Below are 21,505 nucleotides of genomic sequence, written 5' to 3'. Positions count from 1 at the left end.
TCCAGGTCAGCTCCCCTTGAAGGTACTCTTCAGAAGTGGCTCACATCGAGCTTTGTAAATGAACAGCCCCTGGCCAGCCCAGCATTCAATTTTCAACCCCAGGCATCGGGTAGCTGTCTAATCATGAAGCCCTGTTGACAGTAAGCTTGAAGTCCTCACACAGCCAGACGTTTTTATTTAATAAACATTTTATTGAGGTATTTTTGGCATAGTAACAATAACTAAATAAACATTATACATGAAGCCATAAACATAGTGCAAAAGCCGTTTACCTCTCGCATAGGTCCCACCCTTATTGACCCCCTACTTTAATCTAAACTACTCTCCCCCCCCCCCCCCCCCCAATCTGCTGACAATTAATTTCCCGCAAAGAAGTCAACGAACGGTTGCCACCTCCGGGTGAACCCCAACAGTGACCCTTTCAAGGGATTTTCTCCAAACAGAGAAAGCTAATGTCCGATAGCCAGGTCACCGCCCTCGGGGCTACCAGGGAAGCAAAGGCCAGAACGTCTGCCTCTTTCTCCTCCTGGATTCCCGGGTCTTCTGACACCCCGAAAATCATCACCTCTGGACTCAGCGCTACCCTTGTTTTTAACACCGTGCACATGACGTCCGCAAACGCATGCCAAAATCCCCTAAGCTTTGGACATGTCCAAAACATGTGGACATGGTTCACTGGTCCTCCCGCTCATTTTGCGCACCTGTCCTACACCCCAAAGAATCTGCTCATCTGGGCCACTGTCATGTGAGCCCGGTGAACAACCTTAAATTGTATCAGGCTGAGCCTGGCACATGTTGCAGATGTGTTGACTCTATTCAACACATCTGCCCATAGACCATCCTCTGTCTCACCTCCCAGCTCCTCCACCCACTAGCGCTTCAGCTCCTCGGTCTGCGTCTCCTCCGACCCCATAAGCTCCTTATAAATGTCCGAGATGCTCCCTTCTCCTACCCACCCCCTGGAAACTACCCTGTCCTGAATCCCCCTTAGCGGGAGGAGCGGGAATGTTGACACCTGTTTATGAAGGAAGTCCCGCACCTGCAGATACCTGAATTTGTTTCCCCTCGCCAACCCAAACGTCTCCTCCAGCGCCCTCATACTCGGAAAGCTTCCCTCTATGAACATAGCCCCCATCCTCTCAATCCCTGCTCTCCGCCATAACCGGAACCCCCCCGTACATACGCCCCGGGGCAAACAGGTGATTATCACAGATTGGAGCCCAGACCGATGCTCCCACTGCTCCCACATGCCGCCTCCACTGGCCCCAGACTCTCAGGGCTGCCACCACCACTGGACTGGTGGAGTACCGTGCCGGCAAGAACGGCAGAGGCGCAGTTACCAACGCCCCCAAACTGGTGACCTTACATGAAGCCGCCTCCATACGCACCCATGCCGACCCCTCCCCCACCACCCACTTCCTGATCATGGCTATATTAGCTGCCCAGTAATAGTTGCTAAAATTTGACAGCGCCAGCCCGCCCTCTCCCCGACTCCGCTCAAGCATTACCTTCCTTACTCGCGGGGTCTTGCCCTCCCAGACGAAGCCCGTGATCACTCTGTTGACCCACTTAAAAAAGGACCACGGAATAAAGATGGGGAGATGCTGAAATACAAATAGGAATCTCGGGAGGACCGTCATCTTCACCGTTTGCACCCTCCCAGCCAGAGACAACGGAAGCGCATCCCATCTCCAAAAACCGTCCTTCATTTGGTCCGCCAGCCATGCCAGATTCAATTTATGCAGCCGGTCCCATTCCCGCGCCACTTGGATGCCTATTTACCTGAAGTTTCCCTTTACTAACCTAAACAGCAGCTCCCCCAGTCGCCTCTCCTGTCCCCTCGCCTGGACCACAAACAGCTCACTCTTTCCCATGTTAAGCTTATACAACGCAAAGCGGCCAAATTCCCCTAGAGTCCTCCTGATTTCTTCCATCCCCTCTATTGGGTCCGAAACGCAAAGAAGCAGGTCATCCGCATAGAGCGAAACCCTGTGCTCCACCCTCTCCGGACCAGTCCTCTCCAGCCCCTCGAGGCTCTCAGAGCAATTGCATACAGCTCTATAGCCAGCGCAAACAACAGTGGGGAGAGGGAGCATCCCTGTCTCGTCCCCCGGTGCAGTCTAAAATAGTCCGATGTTGTCCTATTCGTCCGTAGACTTGCCACAGGAGCCTGATACAGTAACCTGACCCAGTCAATAAAGCCCCACCCGAATCCGAACCGTCCCAGTATCTCACACAGATAATCCCATTCTACCCGATCAAAAGCCTTTTCTGCATCCATTGCGATCACTACCTCCACCTCCCTGCCTTCCGGGGGCATCATGATCACATTTAACACAGCCAGACGTTTTTATCAAGTTTCATCACTGGCACCAATGGCGCAGCCTATCCCGCAAACTGTACGGTCAGATGACTGACCCGTACAGTGGAAGAATGGAGGCATGGACTATTTTCTAAATGGGAGAAGGCTTAGGAAACCAGAAACACAAAGGCACTCAGGAGTCCCAGTTCAAGATTCTCATCAGGTTAACGTGCAGGTTCAGTCGGCAGTTAGGAAGGCAAATGCAATGTTAGAATTCATATCGAGATGGCTAGAGTACAAGAACAGGCTTTTGGAATATTGTGAGCAGTTTTGGGCCCCATATTTAAAGAAGGGTGTTCTGGCCTTGGAGAGGGGCTAGAGGAGGTTCACAAGAAGAATCTCTGGAATTAAGGGCTTGCCATATGAGTAGTGGTTGAGGACTCTGGATCTGTAGTTGTTGGAGTTTAGAAGGAAGAGGGGGGGTCTTATTGGAACCTACAGGATACTGCGAGGCCTGGATAGAGTGGGTGTGGAGAGGATGTTTCCACTATTCGGAAAAACTAGAACCCAAGGGCACAGCCTCAAACTGGAGGGACAATCGTTTAAAATCAAGATGAAGAGGAATTTCTTCAGCCAGAGGCTGGTGAATCTGTGGAACTCATTGTTGCAGAAGGTTGTGGAGGCCAAATCACTGAGTGTCATTTTTTATTAATAAGGGGTTCAGGGGTTATGGGGAGAAGGCAGAAGAATGGCGATGAAAAACATATCAGCCATAATTGAATGGCGGAGCAGACTCGATAGGCCGAATAGCCTAATTCTGCTCCTATGTCTTGTGGTCTTATGGAATTCTCTGGTCGTTGCAATTCAGTTTTCCCAATGGCAGCGCACCCTACCAGTGGGTTTTGCAGTGGCGTGGGGTGGTCACAATGACAGACATATTACCCAAATACAGTTCTACACAATCATTGACATTCTGACTCCTATCTTCCAGGACAAGATAGCTTCTGACAAGATGAAGCAGAGCAGAACCAGAGATACAAAAGGTATTTCTGAGTCCTACAAAGAAGATGGTTGTGATTCTAGTTGCTACTGGGCCTGTAGCATTTAACATCATTGAGAAATTTGAGGAAAACTGTATTTTCCTGGCCTGGCCCCTGCTCAACTCCCAGCATGCCATTGTCCTGCTTTCTGGCATAATGAGCAAGTTGCAGATGGTGTGGGCATGGATCTGTTGCTTTCCCTCCCAGCCCAACAACCTTCCCTCACCTGAGTTCCTTCTTTCAGACACCCAAGAACTGCTGCCTGTCCAGCCACAAGACCCCCAGGAAGAAGGAGAGCAACAGCACAGCAATGATGAAGAAGTCCCATAATTTGTTCTGACACTCACAGCCAGATGTTGGCATTGTGCTTACCTTAGAGGCTCGTACAGATTTGGGATCTGGTGCGTTACCGGGCATAAGTGGGCTGCAGCCAGGCCAGGGGTAAAGAATGGTTCATTCGGCAGCTCACCAGAGGGTAAGGTTGCAGACAAATACTACTGAAGCGGGCTCAGATGAAAACCCCGAAGAGACAACATATTGAAAGCACTGAATGAGCATGAATATCAAAATGCTGGGTGCATTAACTGGCATGCCAGGCAGCCTCCTGTCACTATCAAGAAGGGTGGAGGTGTCTGGTAGAGCTTGTTGCAGCCTTTGTTTGCACAATTCACCTCCTCCTTTGCCATCCCTGTCAGGATGTGCCAACACTCTGGCTCTTGCAAGAATTCACCCAAATACCTCCAAAGAAATCCAGTGTATTTTTTGATAGTTTTCCAGAGAAAACATTTGATTCATTCATGCTAGCTGGTCCTTTAAGCATTCATTCTTCCTTTTCTGTGAGTAAACAGCGCAGGCATGTCTGGACCTGGGCTGTCCAAATTTTGCCACATCAGTCGGTTGGGCTGTGTGCCATCAGGATCAATGTCTTCTGAAGCAAAGGGGAAGCTCCTACATACACCTCTATCCTTGAAGGGTCAAAGGGATAGCAGCTGCCTCTGTTGATGCCCCAGGATTGAACTTCACACTGTTGACAGAATTGCGTGCCTTCCCTTTTGACAGGTTTGGTGGTATTTAACCAGGTGCGAGGGTGGCGGGTGGGGACCTGCTTACCTTCCTGCCTCCGTCCTGATTAAGTGCATGGAAGATAACCCTGTGGAGGGCTTTCCCATCCCCATTGGCTTCATTCTGCCATCTCTGGTACTAAATCGGTGACGGCTGGGGATCTCGACATGTGGGGAGCATGACAAATAAGACCTGCTGTGTTTGTTTGCAGGCTTCAGGGGGAGGGGTGGTGGGTGGGGGTTCCCACCAGAGGGTACTGGGAACAACAGTACCTCACATTCTTGGGAAGAAATATATGACATGTTCCCTTCATGGAAATTAAGCTAAAAATTCCTTTAATTATTTTGAAGGACCAAAATATTCTTCTGTGGCCAATTTAATACTGTATAACGTTGCAGAACTGCAAAACAGACCAGATTTTAATTGTAGCTCAACTGGAGGAATTAATAATGACATTATTAATCAGGACATTAATAATTGTGTCAATTGGAGGTGCCTGATTGAGTGAACTGGCATTGGGAAAGGGGGGATGGCCCACTGAGAGCCAGCTCCCTGGCCTAGCTACTGATTCCCCTCCCCTGTGATTCCATTTGTGCAACCCTCTTCCCACCATCACTCACCCGTGCCTGGGACTCTGCTCGTTCCTGGACATCAGCTTGGTGTAGGACCGGCAGCACTCACCACCTCCCAATATCGCTCCTGAGTACAGAAGAGATGCTAGCACTGATTGACTGGTAGCTTTCAGCTCCGGGATTTACTGCCCCGGGATTCTTGATCCTGAGGGAATGCTCGACAATGACTTGTTAAGTGCCTGATTGGTACAAGATGCGGCAGCCCTTGGCGAAAAGAAGCAACACTGGGTTCTTTCCAGCTCTCCAGCTGGCGGCCGAGACCCCTGTCGCCTTCACAAGATTCCGCTCAGTATGTTAATTTGATGTTAACTCTCAACCGTCAGGATTAGGCGCCTGTTACTTTAATGTGCTTAGGAGGAAAATTGCAGTTACACGATGTCAGTCTAATTGCAGTCAAGGAATAGGCAACAGTAACATTTGTGCAAACTAACCTTCTGTAAATTGCTGGAATTTTCAGTTTTCAATCTCACACAAGGTGTTAAGTTCCACCAGGTGAATTACATTTCAAATTGTTCAGCATCTTCTGCTTTTATTTCAGATTTCCAGCATCTGCAGTATTTTGCTTTTGTATTGGACAAGTTTAGTATTAGAAATTAAGATCACAGGGCAGTACAGTGGCGCAGTGATCAGCAATGCGCCTCACAGTGCCGAGGACCCGAGTTTGATCCAGGCCCCAGGTCACTGTCAGTGTGGAGTTTGCACATTCTCCTCATGTCTGTGTAGCTCTCGCCCCCACAACCTAAAAAGATGTGCAGGATAGGTGAATTGGCCATGATAAATCGGCTCTTCATTGGAAAAAAACATAATTGGATACTCTAAATTTATTTTTAAAAATAAATTAAGATCACAATCCAATACAAAAGTAAAAGTGATACAGGAAGCAAAGTTTATCATGTATGTTCATTAGATTGTTCTTTCTTTTGATTTTCTAACCTGGGCTAAGAAATGCCAAAGAAATCCTTGGCAAACACTCCCACAATGGTGCAGATGTACTGGGAAAAACAGTCCCTCACATTCCTGGGTAGAAATATATGATATGCCCCCTTCATGGAAATGTAGCTAAAAATTACTTAAAGTATTTTGAAAGACCAAAATATTCTTCTGTGGCCAATTTAATACTGTATAATATTGCAGAACTGCAAAACAGACTGGATTTTAATTGTAACTCAACTAAAGGAATTAATAATACCCACCAAATGAAAATGGCCCTGTTCGAAGGTGTAGTGCAAAAATTGAGGTTTACGTTCTTTAATAGTTTAATCTCTCCATCTCCCAGTGATCCACCTGGCAGAGGAGAAGACAAAGTCATCTCTTATCATCCACTTCATTTAAACCAGTTGACTGGTTGGTAAGTGGATAATGTTTAGTTGCTCAAACCTCAATTACTGTCATTACTTCATCTAATACTCAAAATTACGTGACGTACAGACTAACATTTATTTGTCCAGATATTTTACTTTCATTTTCTAACCAGGGTAATGGGTACATGAGAAAACTGGTCCAGATTTTTATATAACTAGGCACTAATACTTCAATGAGGGCAACATCCTCTGATTTTGTAAGCGCTTCACTTTTTAGGGTGTATCCCAGGCCAAGATTAAAAACTAACTTTGGAGAATTATAGCATTGCATCCATTTCCTTCACTTTGTATTACAGTGAACTGGGCATATTTGATGCAACTAGACATCCAAGCCACAAGATGGAAACCTTCAGTCTGAAGTATAATTTGGGAAGTGAGAGTCATTTCTGCTTAGGGGGGGTGGCTGGCTACTTGCACTCTCGTGCTCGTAAGGTCATCAGATATGTATGCACAAGGAATCTCACAGGGGGCAGACAGGAAGTCTCCCCAGCTGGACTGTAGCCAGTGGATGTGCAGGGTTGCTGGTGGCAGGGTCATGTGTGTCTGAGGTGATTTGTGAATAAATTGACCTGATCCATCTAGTCAGCATTTTCTTTAAAGCTGTCCCTCCAGCCCTGAGCATTTCAGCCAATGTGAAGCCCTTTAGTTAGCATTGATATATCGATAGACACCCTCCCCCTGCCACCATGGTGAAACCCATTATGGAGAACCACAGATGAGTTGTCTTCTCATTCATATACCCGTGTATATGGAGACTGCAGCATTAACTGCGGTAATAAAAGCCATGCCCACATATCCACCCTCAAATACTATTGGGTTTCTCTCCATCACTGTTGAGATGTACCATCCACCCATTATCAGCCATGAGCATCTACCTGGGAGCAGTGGTAATATCGTTACATGAGTACACAGGCTCAGTTAGCATGGATTCAAGTCCCACCACAATAGTTGATGGATTTTAAATTCAGTTAATAAATCTGAATATTCAAAGTTAGTTTCTATAATGGTGACCTCACCACGGTTATCACTGATTTTTGTAAAAGCCCACCAAGATCAATAATGTCCTTTATGGAAGGAAATCTGCCGTCCTGATCCGTTATGGCTTATGTGTGACTTCAGATCCACAGCAGTGTGGTTAACACTGAAATGGCCGAGCAAGCCACTCAATTGCTACAAAAGAATAAATGACGAAAGCGAAACCCTTGTGATTCTAAACTGGCATATTGGGCACGATTTAATAGAAACGTTTCTGAGTGTAATATTGAGTGGGAAGCAAGCTTCAAAGAACAAAGAAATGTACAGCACAGGAACAGGCCCTTCGGCCCTCCAAGCCCGTGCCGACCATACTGCCCGACTAAACTACAATCTTCTACACTTCCTGGGTCCGTATCCTTCTATTCCCATCCTATTCATATATTTGTCAAGATGCCCCTTAAATGTCCCTATCGTCCCTGCTTCCACTACCTCCTCCGGTAGTGAGTTCCAGGCACCCACTACCCTCTGCGTAAAAAACTTGCCTCGTACATCTACTCTAAACCTTGCCCCTCTCACCTTAAACCTATGCCCCCTAGTAATTGACCCCTCTACCCTGGGGAAAAGCCTCTGACTATCCACTCTGGCTATGCCCCTCATAATTTTGTATACCTCTATCAGGTCGCCCCTCAACCTCCTTCGTTCCAGTGAGAACAAACCAAGTTTATTCAACCGCTCCTCATAGCTAATGCCCTCCATACCAGGCAACATTCTGGTAAATCTCTTCTGCACCCTCTCTAAAGCCTCCACATCCTTCTGGTAGTGTGGCGACCAGAATTGAACACTATACTCCAAGTGTGGCCTAACTAAGGTTCTATACAGCTGCAACATGACTTGCCAATTCTTATACTCAATGCCCCGGCCAATGAAGGCAAGCATGCCGTATGCCTTCTTGACTACCTTCTCCACCTGTGTTGCCCCTTTCAATGACCTGTGGACCTGTACTCCTAGATCTCTTTGACTTTCAATACTCTTGAGGGTTCTACCATTCACTGTATATTCCCTACCTGCATTAGCCCTTCCAAAATGCATTACCTCACATTTGTCCGGATTAAACTCCATCTGCCATCTCTCCGCCCAAGTCTCCAGACAATCTAAATCCTGCTGTATCCTCAGACAGTCCTCATCGCTATCCGCAATTCCACCAACCTTTGTGTCGTCTGCAAACTTACTAATCAGACCAGTTACATTTTCCTCCAAATCATTTATATATACTACAAAGAGCAAAGGTCCCAGCACTGATCCCTGTGGAACACCACTGGTCACAGCCCTCCAATTAGAAAAGCATCCCTCCATTGCTACCCTCTGCCTTCTATGGCCTAGCCAGTTCTGTATCCACCTTGCCAGTTCACCCCTGATCCCGTGTGACTTCACCTTTTGACACTATACAACATTAATTGGTCCACTAAACAAGGTCCCACAGGCTTCACATCACAAATGACTGTCCAGCCGGCTGATTCACTGGGAACCCGCTCCCCAACTCACTGCTAACAAGGGACAGCAGCACTTAAACCGCCAACCCCACATAGCTTTACCTGGATGGCTTGGATATGTAGTGTTGAATAAAGAACACAAAGTTTTGTTAACACACAAAACTATAAATCTATTACACCAGGAACTAAGATTCATTCACATTCCGAAAGTAGAAGGTTTCTATGTTAAACTATGCTATCCCTAACTAACAGAACTTCTCAAGTACAACTGCTCCCATGCCTGGTACTCTTCCAGCTCTCTCTTGAACTCGTGACTCCCTGAATCCCCAAAGTCACATGATATATATATGACTGTTCTGTGGCTCCCTCCAGTGGTAAGAAGCATTATCATTAACTTGTTAACTTTAACTTCCCAGTCAATATACATGTCATTACACCACCCCACTGACATCGGCACATCTCGGAGTCAGTCCCCGAAACTGGGTGGCACAGTGGGGCCTGTACCTCCAGTCCCAGGGCCCCCCAGAGGGTGCCGACTAGGTGTAGCGAAGGCCCTGGGGCATGGTAATCATCAGGCTGCCTCCACCTCTGCTGTGCATCCTGGGGACACACCTAGACGCAGCCGTAGAGCAAGGGCACTTGGGGGAAGGGGCGGAAGAGGGGGAAGGGTGAGGGTGGGGTGAGGGGGGAAGGGTTTGGGGGAGTGGTTGGGAGGGGTTGGGAAGGTGGAGCGGCAGTTTCGGGGTAGAGGAAAATTTGGGGACATACATATACAGCATTAAAGAACGTTGCACACAAGAAATATGATACCTCTGGCATTTTCTTCTGCAATGTGGGCAGATCACCAATCCTCTGCCCCAGCCCCCGGGCATGGAGGACCTGATTCTCCTCCCCCGCCCAGAATCACTGCGTGCAGGTGCTGGATATGAACGAGCACTCAGCAGACAGGTCGGAGTCAGACTCCAGCATAGATTGAAGAGCAGTAGCGCTCAGCTCACAGCAGGTTATCATCATTCCCCTGTCTTTGACTGTGACCCGCTGACAGTACCAACACAGTCCCATCACCTTGAAGTGATGTTAACAGACACTGTGAGGGTGGGACAGAGTTGGGATGTGGAGAAGGGGGAATCGATTGGGGGGGGAAATGTGTGTGGGGGAAGGGGATGTGGAGGGGAAAGGTAGGGAGGGAGATGGGAGTAGGGAGGAGGGGTGGGGGAAGGAAGAGGTAGAGGGGAGAGGGTGGGGGAAGCAATGATGGATGTGGCCATGTCCTATATGAAGCAGGTGGGTATGAGGGCCTCCTAGCTTGCCGGACTCTCACCGCTGCCGGCTGTCCTCCATCTTCCGACTGGTCCACCCCGTACCCGTTCTCCAGCCCCTCCTGGTCCAGCGCCTCCTTGCCCTCCTCCTTGGAGGTGGCCAAATGTTCCTCCTCTTCCATTTCCAGCATACCGCCCCACTGCTGTGTCAGATTGTGGAGGGTACAGCAGACCACCACAAGGTGGGCGACCCTCTGGGAGGTGTACTGCAGTGCACCACCAGAGCAGAGCAGTCGAGTCATCGAAACCGCATTTTGAGGAGTCCGATGCATCGCTCAATGACAGCCCGGGTGGACTCATCGGGTATCGGGCCTCCGCATCGGTTTCCAGCCTCTGTACTGCCATCATTAGCCAGGTTCTCAGCAAGAATGCCTTTCCCCCAAAAGCCAACTGCCCATCCTGGGGTGGTCCTCGAAGAGACCGTGGATGACCGACTGAGCCGAGGATGAAGCTGTCGTGCACACTTCCTAGGAAGCGCGCACACAAGTGCATGATCTTCTGGTGATGGTCGTAAATGAGCTGGACTGTTAGGGAGTGGAGCCCCTACCTGTTAATGTAGCTCAATCCCAGACAGCCTCCTGAGCAGAAGGAGACATGTGTGCAATCTATAACTCCTGGTCCTGGGGCATCCTGGTGATGGTGGAGAATCCTGCTGCCAGGGCATCCTGTTGGGCTTGGTCCATGTCAAAGTTTATATAGTTTGCTGCCTGGGCAAACAGGGCATCCGTGACCTCATGTATGCACTTGTGGGCTGTAGCTTGTGAGATGCCACACAAGTCCCAGCTCGAGCCCTGGAATGATCCTGAGGCGTAAAAGTTCAGGGCAGCGCTGACCTTGACTGCCACCGGGAGCGGATATCCTCCTCCACGTGGTGCCAAGTTCGCGAGGTACAGGTGCTGCACCATCTCCTAGTTGAGACGAAGCCTTCTGCTGCACTTGCTGTCCATCATCTGTTCGAAAGACCAGCATTGTCTGTATACCTAGGGCCGTCACCGGCCTCCCCATCTGGGTTTGTCCCTGGCCTGATGGGTGGACGGGTCATCGGGGTGTGGAGTGGGATCCTGCACATGGACCACAGCCTCCAGCCCCTATCAACACTGCTGTCACCACCTTTTATGGCATCTGGCCGCCTAGCCTGCCAACAGCACCGCAATGGCACCTCCACGGGGTACAAAATATCATCCATCTCATGTAATATCTGGAAGGAATTGGAGAGGGTGTGAGACTGGTGACTAGCGGGGTCTTCCACCCCGGGACCCTCCATTCCCCCATTGTATCCCCCTCCCCCCTCTCTCCAGCTTCCTGCAATACTGAGGCACAGCATCCAAGCATCAGCATCTGTTTGGGATGCTAGGCAATAACTCCCACATACGACATGGCCCGCCTACCCATGGGAATTCACTTGGGAGCTGTGATGTGCTCACTGAACTACGATTGCCAATTTCCTATTATCAATAGTCTTCAGCTGCAGGGCCAGAGCCCTCTCAGTCAGTGAGAGGTATGGGTGGTCTGTGGGACAGACAGACAGGGGCTGTACACACGATCCAGAGGGTGGCATGGCGGACCCGTGAGCGCTGAGACACCCACTCCCTCCCAAGACCCAGGGATCCCCTCCCCCAGCACAGTAGTGTCCCCCCCCCCCACTCCACCGAGCACCGGGAGCTAAGATGGCTATACATCTTCTCGGATCCCCACAGCAGCCATTCTGCCAGCTTTAACCGTGTGACCTTTACTAGGGAGGTGGTTAGATCATGGGATGCCGTTAAATCGTGTCTTTCTCGTTAATTGTATAGAGATTGGCCTGAAGTGATGATCATTCATTTCTCGCCACGCCACGGCGGGAACCTGATTTCGCAAATGGGTACGGGCCAGTAAAATCACAAACCAATCGGTACCCGTCTTGGTTCTTGATTTCGGCCTCTCACGTGATCTAAAAACTGCTTTGTGCTCTCGCTCAAGCCCAAGGCGGCCGGAAAATCGTGCCCCCTGACTGTCCTGGTCCACCCATATCGACGCTACAAGCAAGAAAGCACAGCAGCGCCTATACTTCCTCAGGAAACTAGGGAAATTCGTCATGTCCACATTGACTCTTACCAATTTTTACAGATGTACCATAGGAAGCATCCTATCGAGCTGCATCACAGCCTGGTATGGCAATTGCTCGGGCCAAGACCGCAAGAAACTTCAGAGAGTCGTGAACACAGCCCAGTCCATCACACAAACCCGCCTCCCATCCACTGACTCTATCTACACCTCCCGCTGCATTGGGAAATAAGGCAGCATAATCAAAGACCCCTCCCAATCGGGTTATTCTCTCTTCCAACCTCTTCCATCGGATAGGAGATACAAAAATCTGAGAACACACACTAACAGATTCAAAAATAGCTTTTCCCCCACTGTTACCAGACTCCTGAATGACCCTCTTATGACCTGAACTGATCTCGCTACAGATCGTCTCTCCTGAGTAGTACTACACTCTGTATGCTTCACCCAATGTCTGTATATCTATAATTTGTCCTATGTTTTTTTTCCCCATTTATGGAACGATCTGTCTGGTACTGTATGCAGAACAATACTGTTCACTGTACCTTGGTGACAATGAACTCAAATCCAAAGGCTAGGGGAAAGGACTTTTCCACAGTTGAATTAGTGGGTGCGATATAATGGAAGGAAACAGGATCCCATGTCTGGCGTGTTTAGCCAGGCGTTTCCAGACGCTGGCAGCTATTAAACAGGACTCTGCTTCATTTCTGGGCCTCAGCGAGGGCGCACTTAGTTCTATTTCCTGCACCAACAACCTCCAGTCGCTAGTGCAGGAAGAGATTGGTGCCATTTTTAAATGCCGCCCCGGTCGCTAGGCACCCACCGTGACCTCTGGTTTACCCCAACTTACCGATAGGGGGTACCACACCACACCTCATAAGGGCAGACAATCCCCGGGCCTGGTCGCTGGCACGGGCAAGATGCCACCTGGGCACCTTGGCACTGTCAGCCTGGCACACTGGCAGTGCCCCTTCCAGCTTGTCAATGCCACCTGGACACCCAGTATTGCCAGGATGGCACCCAGGTGGCATTGCCAGCATTTCCAGGTGGCACCTCCAGGCTGGCAGTGCCACTGTGCTCAGGTGGCATAGCGGATGCCAGTGCACTACCCTGTCCAAAGCTCAACCACCCTGATCACCTGGGGGGAACCCCCCTCCCCCAATTGCCGGTACACTTGGTCCATGTTTGTGGAAACCAATGCAAAAAGGCTCCCACTCTGACTCTCCGAAGAAAGGCCGTTCGATCCCAGGTGCTAGGTAGATCTAGTATGAACATATTGAAGTGAGTCTAACTGTTCACTTGAATGTGCAAATCTGGATCCTGGCCTCAATGGGCGGGATCCAGATCGCGACACCTCGCGAGGTCTCATTAGATCTCGCAAGGCGTGACGAGACCGCTAAATCTTGCCAGAGTCGTCTTGTGAGATTTACTGGCCTGTCGCATCCCAAGTCGGGACCATAGCATCGCGCCTACTGTGACCCCAGCGTGCTCTCTGCCAAGCTGCAAATACACAAGCAATATTCAGGCATATAGGCTCTCTCGATGGTGGATGTAGGATATGTGAGAGCCCAGAGCTGGGCTTCAACTGAACCTCCAAAAAACATTACGAGCTTCCCATGTACATTATTCTCTTTGTAAAGGATGGTGATTATGGCACTAACACTGTGGCAGTGGTGCCTATCGGGAAACTACCAATAAGCCGCCTCCACATTCCCTGCCTCCTCCTCTGGCGGATAGTCAAGATTGGCCCATAATGGCATTTGCATTCACTCACAATGTGAAAAACATTTTGTTGGGGTCAGGGGTAGAAGCCACTGGCTGTGTTTTTTTCTCCTAGCCTTCATGCCAACAGAGTGGCCTGGATGGCACAAATCTTCAGGTCTAGGGAAAGGAAAATAAATCAGTTGGAAATACATGGTTGGAGATCTGAGGTGTGGAGGTGCTCTTGGCTGCGAATCGTTCCTCAACCCTGGTAGTAGAATAGCCTGCTTAGTGGACTATCAAAAGACTGACCAGATCAGATGCAATGAGAGCTTTACAGCACGGATTCTATTCTCCAGTGAAGCTAATGGCATTCCACCTGATCCTGTGTGTTTCACGCTAAGTGAGTTAGGTTAAATTCCTCCCTTCCTGTTTGAGCAAATGGCCACTTGGCACAAGAGAGCTGCCTGCTTGTAGAATCATATTCTAGCATAAGTGAGTGCCTTCAGTGAAACAGGGAGAAAAGTATAAAAGGAAGCGTTGAGAAGTGTTTGTTTACAGAATTCAGAAAAGTGCTTATTGGAATGATTGTTGGATGCATGTGCTGATAGACACCTTCATTGAGTTAAACCAATTCAAATTTACAACAGCACTGTGCAACCTTGGAATTGGTGCTCTTGAGAACTGCAAAGTTAATTTATTCCAGAACATCCACTTTTGAAGCTTTGCCAAAAATGTCTCTCAGATTCAGTCCGCATCAGCACCTGCCTAATTAACCCATGTAGGTACTAAACAGACATCCTATGAACAGGAATCCAACTTGTTTTTCCAGTCACTAACTTTTAGGTTTATTCTGTGAGCAAGTGCTGTTAAATGAGATAAAGACGTATTTAATCATTGTTGTAGCTATGTAGGTCTGTGACATACAATTATTTACATAATTCTATCATTTAGTATTAGTGCTTCATGTGTCTGTCATCCCACACAAATGATTTAATAATGCAGTACCGAACATTATAGGTGAATGACAATTAGGTAAAAGAAAATTATGCAAAATAAACATGCATCTTCACTTTGATTCAAACATATTCTTCAACATCGATCAAATCACAAATCACAACTTTTTTTAGCAACAAAATGATTTACATTTTAATTACTATTTTGTATTTAATTCATTATTTGCATATTTGTTGGCAATTCTTTCCTTTTATTTCTGGTGGATGTGGGTTAAGTCCTTCTTTCCTATCCTTTATTACCTACTTAATTGCTCCCATTTATAGATAATATTCTATTTATGTCAATATGTATCTTTTAATTTATTTTGTTCAGTTAATAGATTTAGCCTTAAGGTTATTCAAGTAAGAGGCCCAGTTAGTCAGGTTGTAATTAAAAAAGCAAATTAACCAGTAGAATGTCAACAATAGAAATGGGTTTTGTTTGTCCTCTGATAAATGATCCATCTCTTAACCTTCAACACACAATCCTCCAGCTCGGTTTCACTTTTCCTTTCCTTTAACTAGATCCTAATGTATCATTAGTGTTCTGAATTTCCTTTCTTGTTTCCTTGTCCTCCAAATATATCACCCTGTTGCTCTTTCCCCTTCCTGGCTCCGCATTGTGTTGTCTGGTGCACTGAATTCAATTTTTTTCTGAGAATCTCAAAACCCCTTGTTTTCCTTTTCTACAATGTTTTCTCATTCGTTCTCAGGAGTGGATGACACTGGCATTTAATGCCCACCCTTAGTTGCCAGAAGGTGGTTGAAGTGATTCTACTAGATCTTGATATCATTGAGTGGTGGGCCAGTGAAGAGTCAGCCAAGATATTGAGTCACATAAGAATGTGAAAAGTTTCATTCCGTAAAAAGACATTAGTGAACCAGTTCAGATTTAATGACATTCAGACAGTTTTGTGGTCACTTTTACTGGTGTCAGCTTTTATCCCAGATTTTTCAGTTCTTGGTTGTCATGGTAGGATTTGAATTCAAGTTCTCTGGACTATTAGTCCAGCTTGTGGATTTTTGGTCCAGTAATATAACTACTCTACATCATCATTTTTAATTCCAAGGTTGCTATTATCTGCTATTCTTTTTTGATATTAGTAATAGCCTTCACTATTTGACATAGGCCATTCACTTCAGTTTCTCATAAATACATAAAGAGTCAATTAATTCCAGGAGTCCAGGGAAGGGGCAGAACTTCTAGTTGTTCTGTAGAGATCCCAACGACTGGAGCTGTGGGCAGAGACTCATGCTGAGAGTTCCCACATTCCTAGTTCAGAAGAACATCTTCCTTCTTGGTGCAAATGGGGCCTACCAATTAAGTAGTCTGCTGCAAACTTTAAAAAAATATTCACCCAATGAGCTGGGAGGAGTGGTGAGGGATTGAATGGGATTTTGGCATGGCAGGGAGGAGGGCACAAGAACCCTCCATTCTCATGTAAATGAGGCCGCCGCTCACTCGCCTACAAGCAGGGTCAATGCAGGGCGAATCACTTTAAAGTAGCTTCAACAGCAAATACTGCAAAGTAGACTTAGAGACGTTCACAGACTTTTCACTAAATTTACTGAAGAAAGGGAAATTGCATTATTTTAATGTGCCACAAAATACTGGCACACTGTAGTACTCAAGGAGTTAATTTATTGGAATGTTAAAGCAGCGATTATTTATGTGTGATTCACGGTTTAATGGGTACTGCCTATTAATTTACATTAAAAGCCTTTATTATGGCATACTAGTGATCCCAAAGGATGATGTCATTAATTCAGCAAGTTCACCTTAAATAAAATGGTGTTAAAACAAATAGTAAATTAACTTCCTCCATTGAATGTTACTAGTTGTTGCACTGAAATAGGTTTATTAAATATTAAAGATTGAAATGAATGCAGCAATACATGAAATGAAATGAAAATCGCTTATTGTCACAAGTAGGCTTCAAATGAAGTTACTGTGAAAAGGCCCTAGTCGCCACATTCCGGCGCCTGTTCGGGGAGGCTGTTACAGGAATTGAACCGTGCTGCTGGCCTGCCTTGGTCTGCTTTCAAAGCCAGTGATTTAGCCCTGTGCTAAACAGCCCCTATTGTAACTGTAATGATCTCTGAACCCTGAGCACCATTCATTCTGTGATGTGCACTGGGAATTTAATTTTGTTATGTCTTAGGATATCTGAAAATGCTCGTTCTTTAAAAATAAGTGATGATTAAAAACCGCTAAACAAGTCTACAAGTACTGTAATGCAATTTTTAAAAATAAGGTTACACATCCTGACAATACGACTGCTTAATTAGTCTGTAATTACATTAGTCACCAAAATGTACATTTGAAAAGTTGATCAAGAATTCTCATTAGAAGTTTTAACAAAAATATCACTTGGGCAAAGAGTTATATTTGGATTGAAATAATGCTGCTAAGTTTAAACTGTACAGCTGCTACACATACTAATACATATCCTGTGTGTATTTTTGCATGCTTGTGTGTGAGTCTATGCGAATGGATATTTTGATTATGGTTGCAAAGAGTGGATAAAATAATGGTAATGGGTGCTCATATTTGCTGACATATTTGAGGAAACACTGTTTAATTATTAATATTTTAGCCTTAAACTAGCACAGGAAAAGGCCATTCAGCCCATCATGTCTGTGTTAGCTCTTTGGAAGATTTATCCTATTAGTTCTCACTCTATTTGTCTCTCCATGTAGCCCTGAAAATGTTTTATTTTTCAACAAAAATGAAATTACGTTTTGAAAACTACTCTTGCATCTACTTCCACCACCCTTTCAGGAAGTATATTCCAGATTAAAATAACTCACTGTATAAAATCAATTCTCATCAACTCCCCTTTGTTCAATTTTTGTTCCTATGCCCCATTAAGAAAAGATTCTTCTGAAATAACAAATTGCTTCAAATTCCATTCTGATAATTTTTCATTCATAAACAGACTGAACAGATCAAAACATTTTGGCTAAAAGTTCAGATTTTCAATTTCAAGAGATTTTCAAGTTTATTAAATTTATCTATTAAAATGGAATGATTGTATTTGAGATTTTACAGAGATACATGAGTTTTAATCAATGCTGTGTTACAAGATAGAAAGATGTTGGAGACGTTGGTTTCAGTAAAAGCATTCGTAACACTCCCTACAAATGACTATAATTAAAAACTATTAAAACAGGTAAGATTTTTGAGAGGAGTTAACTCTGAAGTAGGTAAATAGTTAAAGCATTAATACAAAATAAATAGTCAAAGAAGCAATATCTAAATTTACTTATCTAAAACAGTTGTAAAACAATTAATCTGGTGACTGAATGTACTGCGTTTAGAAAAGTGTTCCATTTAATTTTTACATGTAAAAGTTTGATTACTTCAAAACCAATTTGTTTTTATCAGCTATGGCTAATTTCGGTAAATTATTTTAATAAATACCTACAGAATATTGCAATTTTAAATTGTATTACTATCTTGCTTACTGTTTAAGTTAGTTTTTGTACAGATAATATCCACATACCTGTATGCTGAATATAACAGGCTCCTCGCTCATCTGGCCATTGACTAAAAACCCATGATTGGTTCCATCAGTAGCTATGAATGTAAAGTGGTCAAGTTCAGAGGGCCCAGCATTGTGTTTGTATGAAATGTCCAAATTATTCACATTCAACTGTGTGAAGTGGTCCTGGGAAAGAACATTTCCTTTCAGGTACAGGTTGCCATACTGAGGAGGCTGGATAATAATGTAGGTTAGGTTTATCAGGGGAGTGTCTGGATCTGAGAGTTGAAGATTATCAGGAGAGATGACCAACATGGCCCCATCTGGTAACTGAAGACCTTTATTACTGACTAAAGTGGGCAGGATACGGTCAGTGCGCTCAATGTTAAACTCCATGGAACTGTTTTTAACCGTCATCCCATTGCTGACAAAAAATCTGTGGGAAAACAAGAGTTTAAATGAGAAAGGGCTTAATTCCACCGTAGCAGATAACAGCATCTGTTAGGAAGTCTCATTTTTAGTATAATTATCCCAATCAATCCTGATGAAAAGGTTTTCACTTTAAATTCAAATGTCTGTGCCAAGGGTAGTCATTTTGTTAATCATCTGCATCCATCATCTGTTGGTGTTTTTTAGACATTGTTCCACTAGCACACAAATAGCAATACCCATCTTTCTTTATGGCCAATGCACAAGCCCACCCTAATTGTCGATAACAGGATTATTCCTTAATCTTTTAAACATTTTGATGTGGGTTCCTTTGAAATTTCCAAAAGCATATTCTGTGTATTCTTTGTATCCTCTTTTTTTGTAAAATGAATTATGCTCTATCTCCAGCTCCCAGCCTGTGTCTGTCAAAATTGATCAGTGCTCCAACGAGCTCTAATAAGATTTTTTTTTTTTTTGCATCTCTTTTCAAGCTTTAAAATCTGTCACAACTGGTATTAATCTAATCCGAAAGAGAATTGTCAAGTGTTGGTGCACAAACAGGCCTTGACAGTTTGTCTTTCTGCAAACTACAGACAGATTGTGAGTTAGGAGCTGCCGAACAGATGGACAAGTTAGGAGTAGCACAATAAAAAGTAATTTAATAAATCACCTGGAACCAGATCACTTCCAAATGCTGAGAATGAATTATAGCAGAGCTGATAGGGAGCTGGGCTTTGGCACTAGATTACGCCAGAAGGTACCAGCTACAAAAAAGTGATAAACATTCATGAAAAACATCTATTTCATCATAGTCAAAGGATGGGATCCCATATAGACCTCTGTTTTCTAAAAAAAAACTTATTTTTATGTGCTCGAGTAGATTTTTAATTATTCCATTCGAATATATTGAATTATAATCCACATTGTGGTTTTCCATAATCACAGTTAAGAAACCCAGCATGATTGATACAAATGATCCCCTACATGAAGTAAGCAATAAAATATGACAATGAGATTATAACTGGATATAAATCCTTATTCTGTAAGCCCTTTGAACTCTCAGTGGTCAGTCATCCTTGACAAAAATACCCTGTAGGATATTCTGTTCAACTAATCTATAGAATTGTCTGTATCAATTTATATTTGTGTTATCGCTTAGTGGATTTGAGGGGTTTTTGTGAGTGCTATTTTAATTTCCTGTAGGATTAAAGGAGTGACATTAAATTTAAATATAGTGATTTTAGAAATCGTTTGCAATTTATGCATGGAATTCGATATGTAGCATTTACCTAGGCACTCAGTTGTATAGGTGAGTTTTAAAAACAGATTCTGCTACAAAACATATGCTGCCTAATAATCAAGAACTGACAGTTGTGATCAGTAGTTTGGCGTTTGATTTATGCTGTTATTGTGAAAGTGGCCAGAGTACAACAGAGCTTGGCTTCCTCACCTGAATCCATCCGTGCTGGCCTCACGACCGTTGTCATGGACATAGCAGACCTTCTGGGCTGCTACCTCCAACTGGCTGAAACTGGAAATGGCCACTCCAGGATAATTGATGTACTCGATCTGACCATGTGCAGGTGGCACAGAGATGGCGAATAACAGCTCTTCGGGTTTGCCAGTGCCATCTGTTGCCTTGAGAACATCTGTCGTCAAGGTGACCCTGTCACCCTCTTTTAAAGTTACAGGTTTGGTGAGCACAACAATGTCACCTATAGAAATAAAAAGAGAGGAAGGGAAAGAAAAGAGAAAGTAAAACTCACATATTGTCACCCATGAACAAAGCCTCAGCTGTGTTAGTGATGAATTAGCTTAATTTAATTGGTAAAATGCAGCTCTCCGCTTTCATTTGTGAGGTGGCTTTTATTTTATGAACTCCCTATTGTCAGCACAGTGCAGCAGATTGAGTAAATGTTCAGGATTTACAGTTTACAGATGGCACTCTTCGTTCTCACCAGTTGTGACTGTGAATGTTCGTCAGAAAACGGTGCCAGGCACAGCCTCCAGAGAGCCGGCTGCTTCTATTTCTTTCGTACCAATCATTTGCTGGCAGCTATGCTGATCTGCAGAAGCTGAACTCAGTTCTCTAGGTTGACTGACACCATTTCAGGGAGATTTACCAGATTTTCTAAACTTGCCTCCATCAATCATGAAGATACTCAACTTGTTAAAGAAAAGATATATTAAATGATTATATTCACCTCATAAATTCTGATGATATGCACTGCCGTGAAAAGTGGAAGATCAAAGAGTGTATTATGTGTCAAGCAGCTTGATGTGACATCATTTTCAGAGGGTTCTTTTACTGTATGCTCCAGTACATTAAAGGTGAACACATGGGTTCTCTACACAGCTTCCAGCTGGTGCTCCACTGAGCACAGCCAATTTGCAATGTACAAAAAAACCATCAATACACCATTCGGTTGGGCTGAACTCTTATTTCTGACGTGCCATTGAGGGCCCCTACAGTGCTTTTCAATGAATTAGACTTGAAATAACATTAGCATTAGGTTCCAAAACATTTCTTAGAGTTAAAAAAAACCTGCAGGTGTTCAGAATAAATTTGAAAGTAAATCCCCCCCACCCCCCACCCGATTTGTGCTCAACACTAATGTTTGCACATGACCGGGCTTGCTTTGTTACATGCTCATTTGATTCTGTGGTAACT

At 45.1% G+C, this 21,505-nt stretch overlaps 1 protein-coding gene across 1 annotated transcript in view; it reads right to left on the bottom strand.

The window, feature by feature from the left end:
• The window catches only part of frem1b (Fras1 related extracellular matrix 1b), a 377,590-nt gene that overhangs the window by 41,195 nt on the left and 314,890 nt on the right, over positions 1–21,505 (bottom strand). Inside the window, exons 24-25 of the mRNA XM_072510980.1 lie at positions 20,285–20,549; positions 18,427–18,841 (exon numbers count right to left, since the gene is read on the bottom strand). Coding sequence (XP_072367081.1) covers positions 18,427–18,841; positions 20,285–20,549 — 680 coding nt within the window. The remainder of the gene's footprint in view (positions 1–18,426; positions 18,842–20,284; positions 20,550–21,505) is intronic.

This window comes from Scyliorhinus torazame, chromosome 7 (assembly GCF_047496885.1).
Source record: "Scyliorhinus torazame isolate Kashiwa2021f chromosome 7, sScyTor2.1, whole genome shotgun sequence".
In the NCBI taxonomy this organism is placed as follows: domain Eukaryota; kingdom Metazoa; phylum Chordata; class Chondrichthyes; order Carcharhiniformes; family Scyliorhinidae; genus Scyliorhinus; species Scyliorhinus torazame.
Note: the sequence above shows the minus strand (reverse complement) of the source record. Positions and strands in the feature narration are given on the sequence as shown.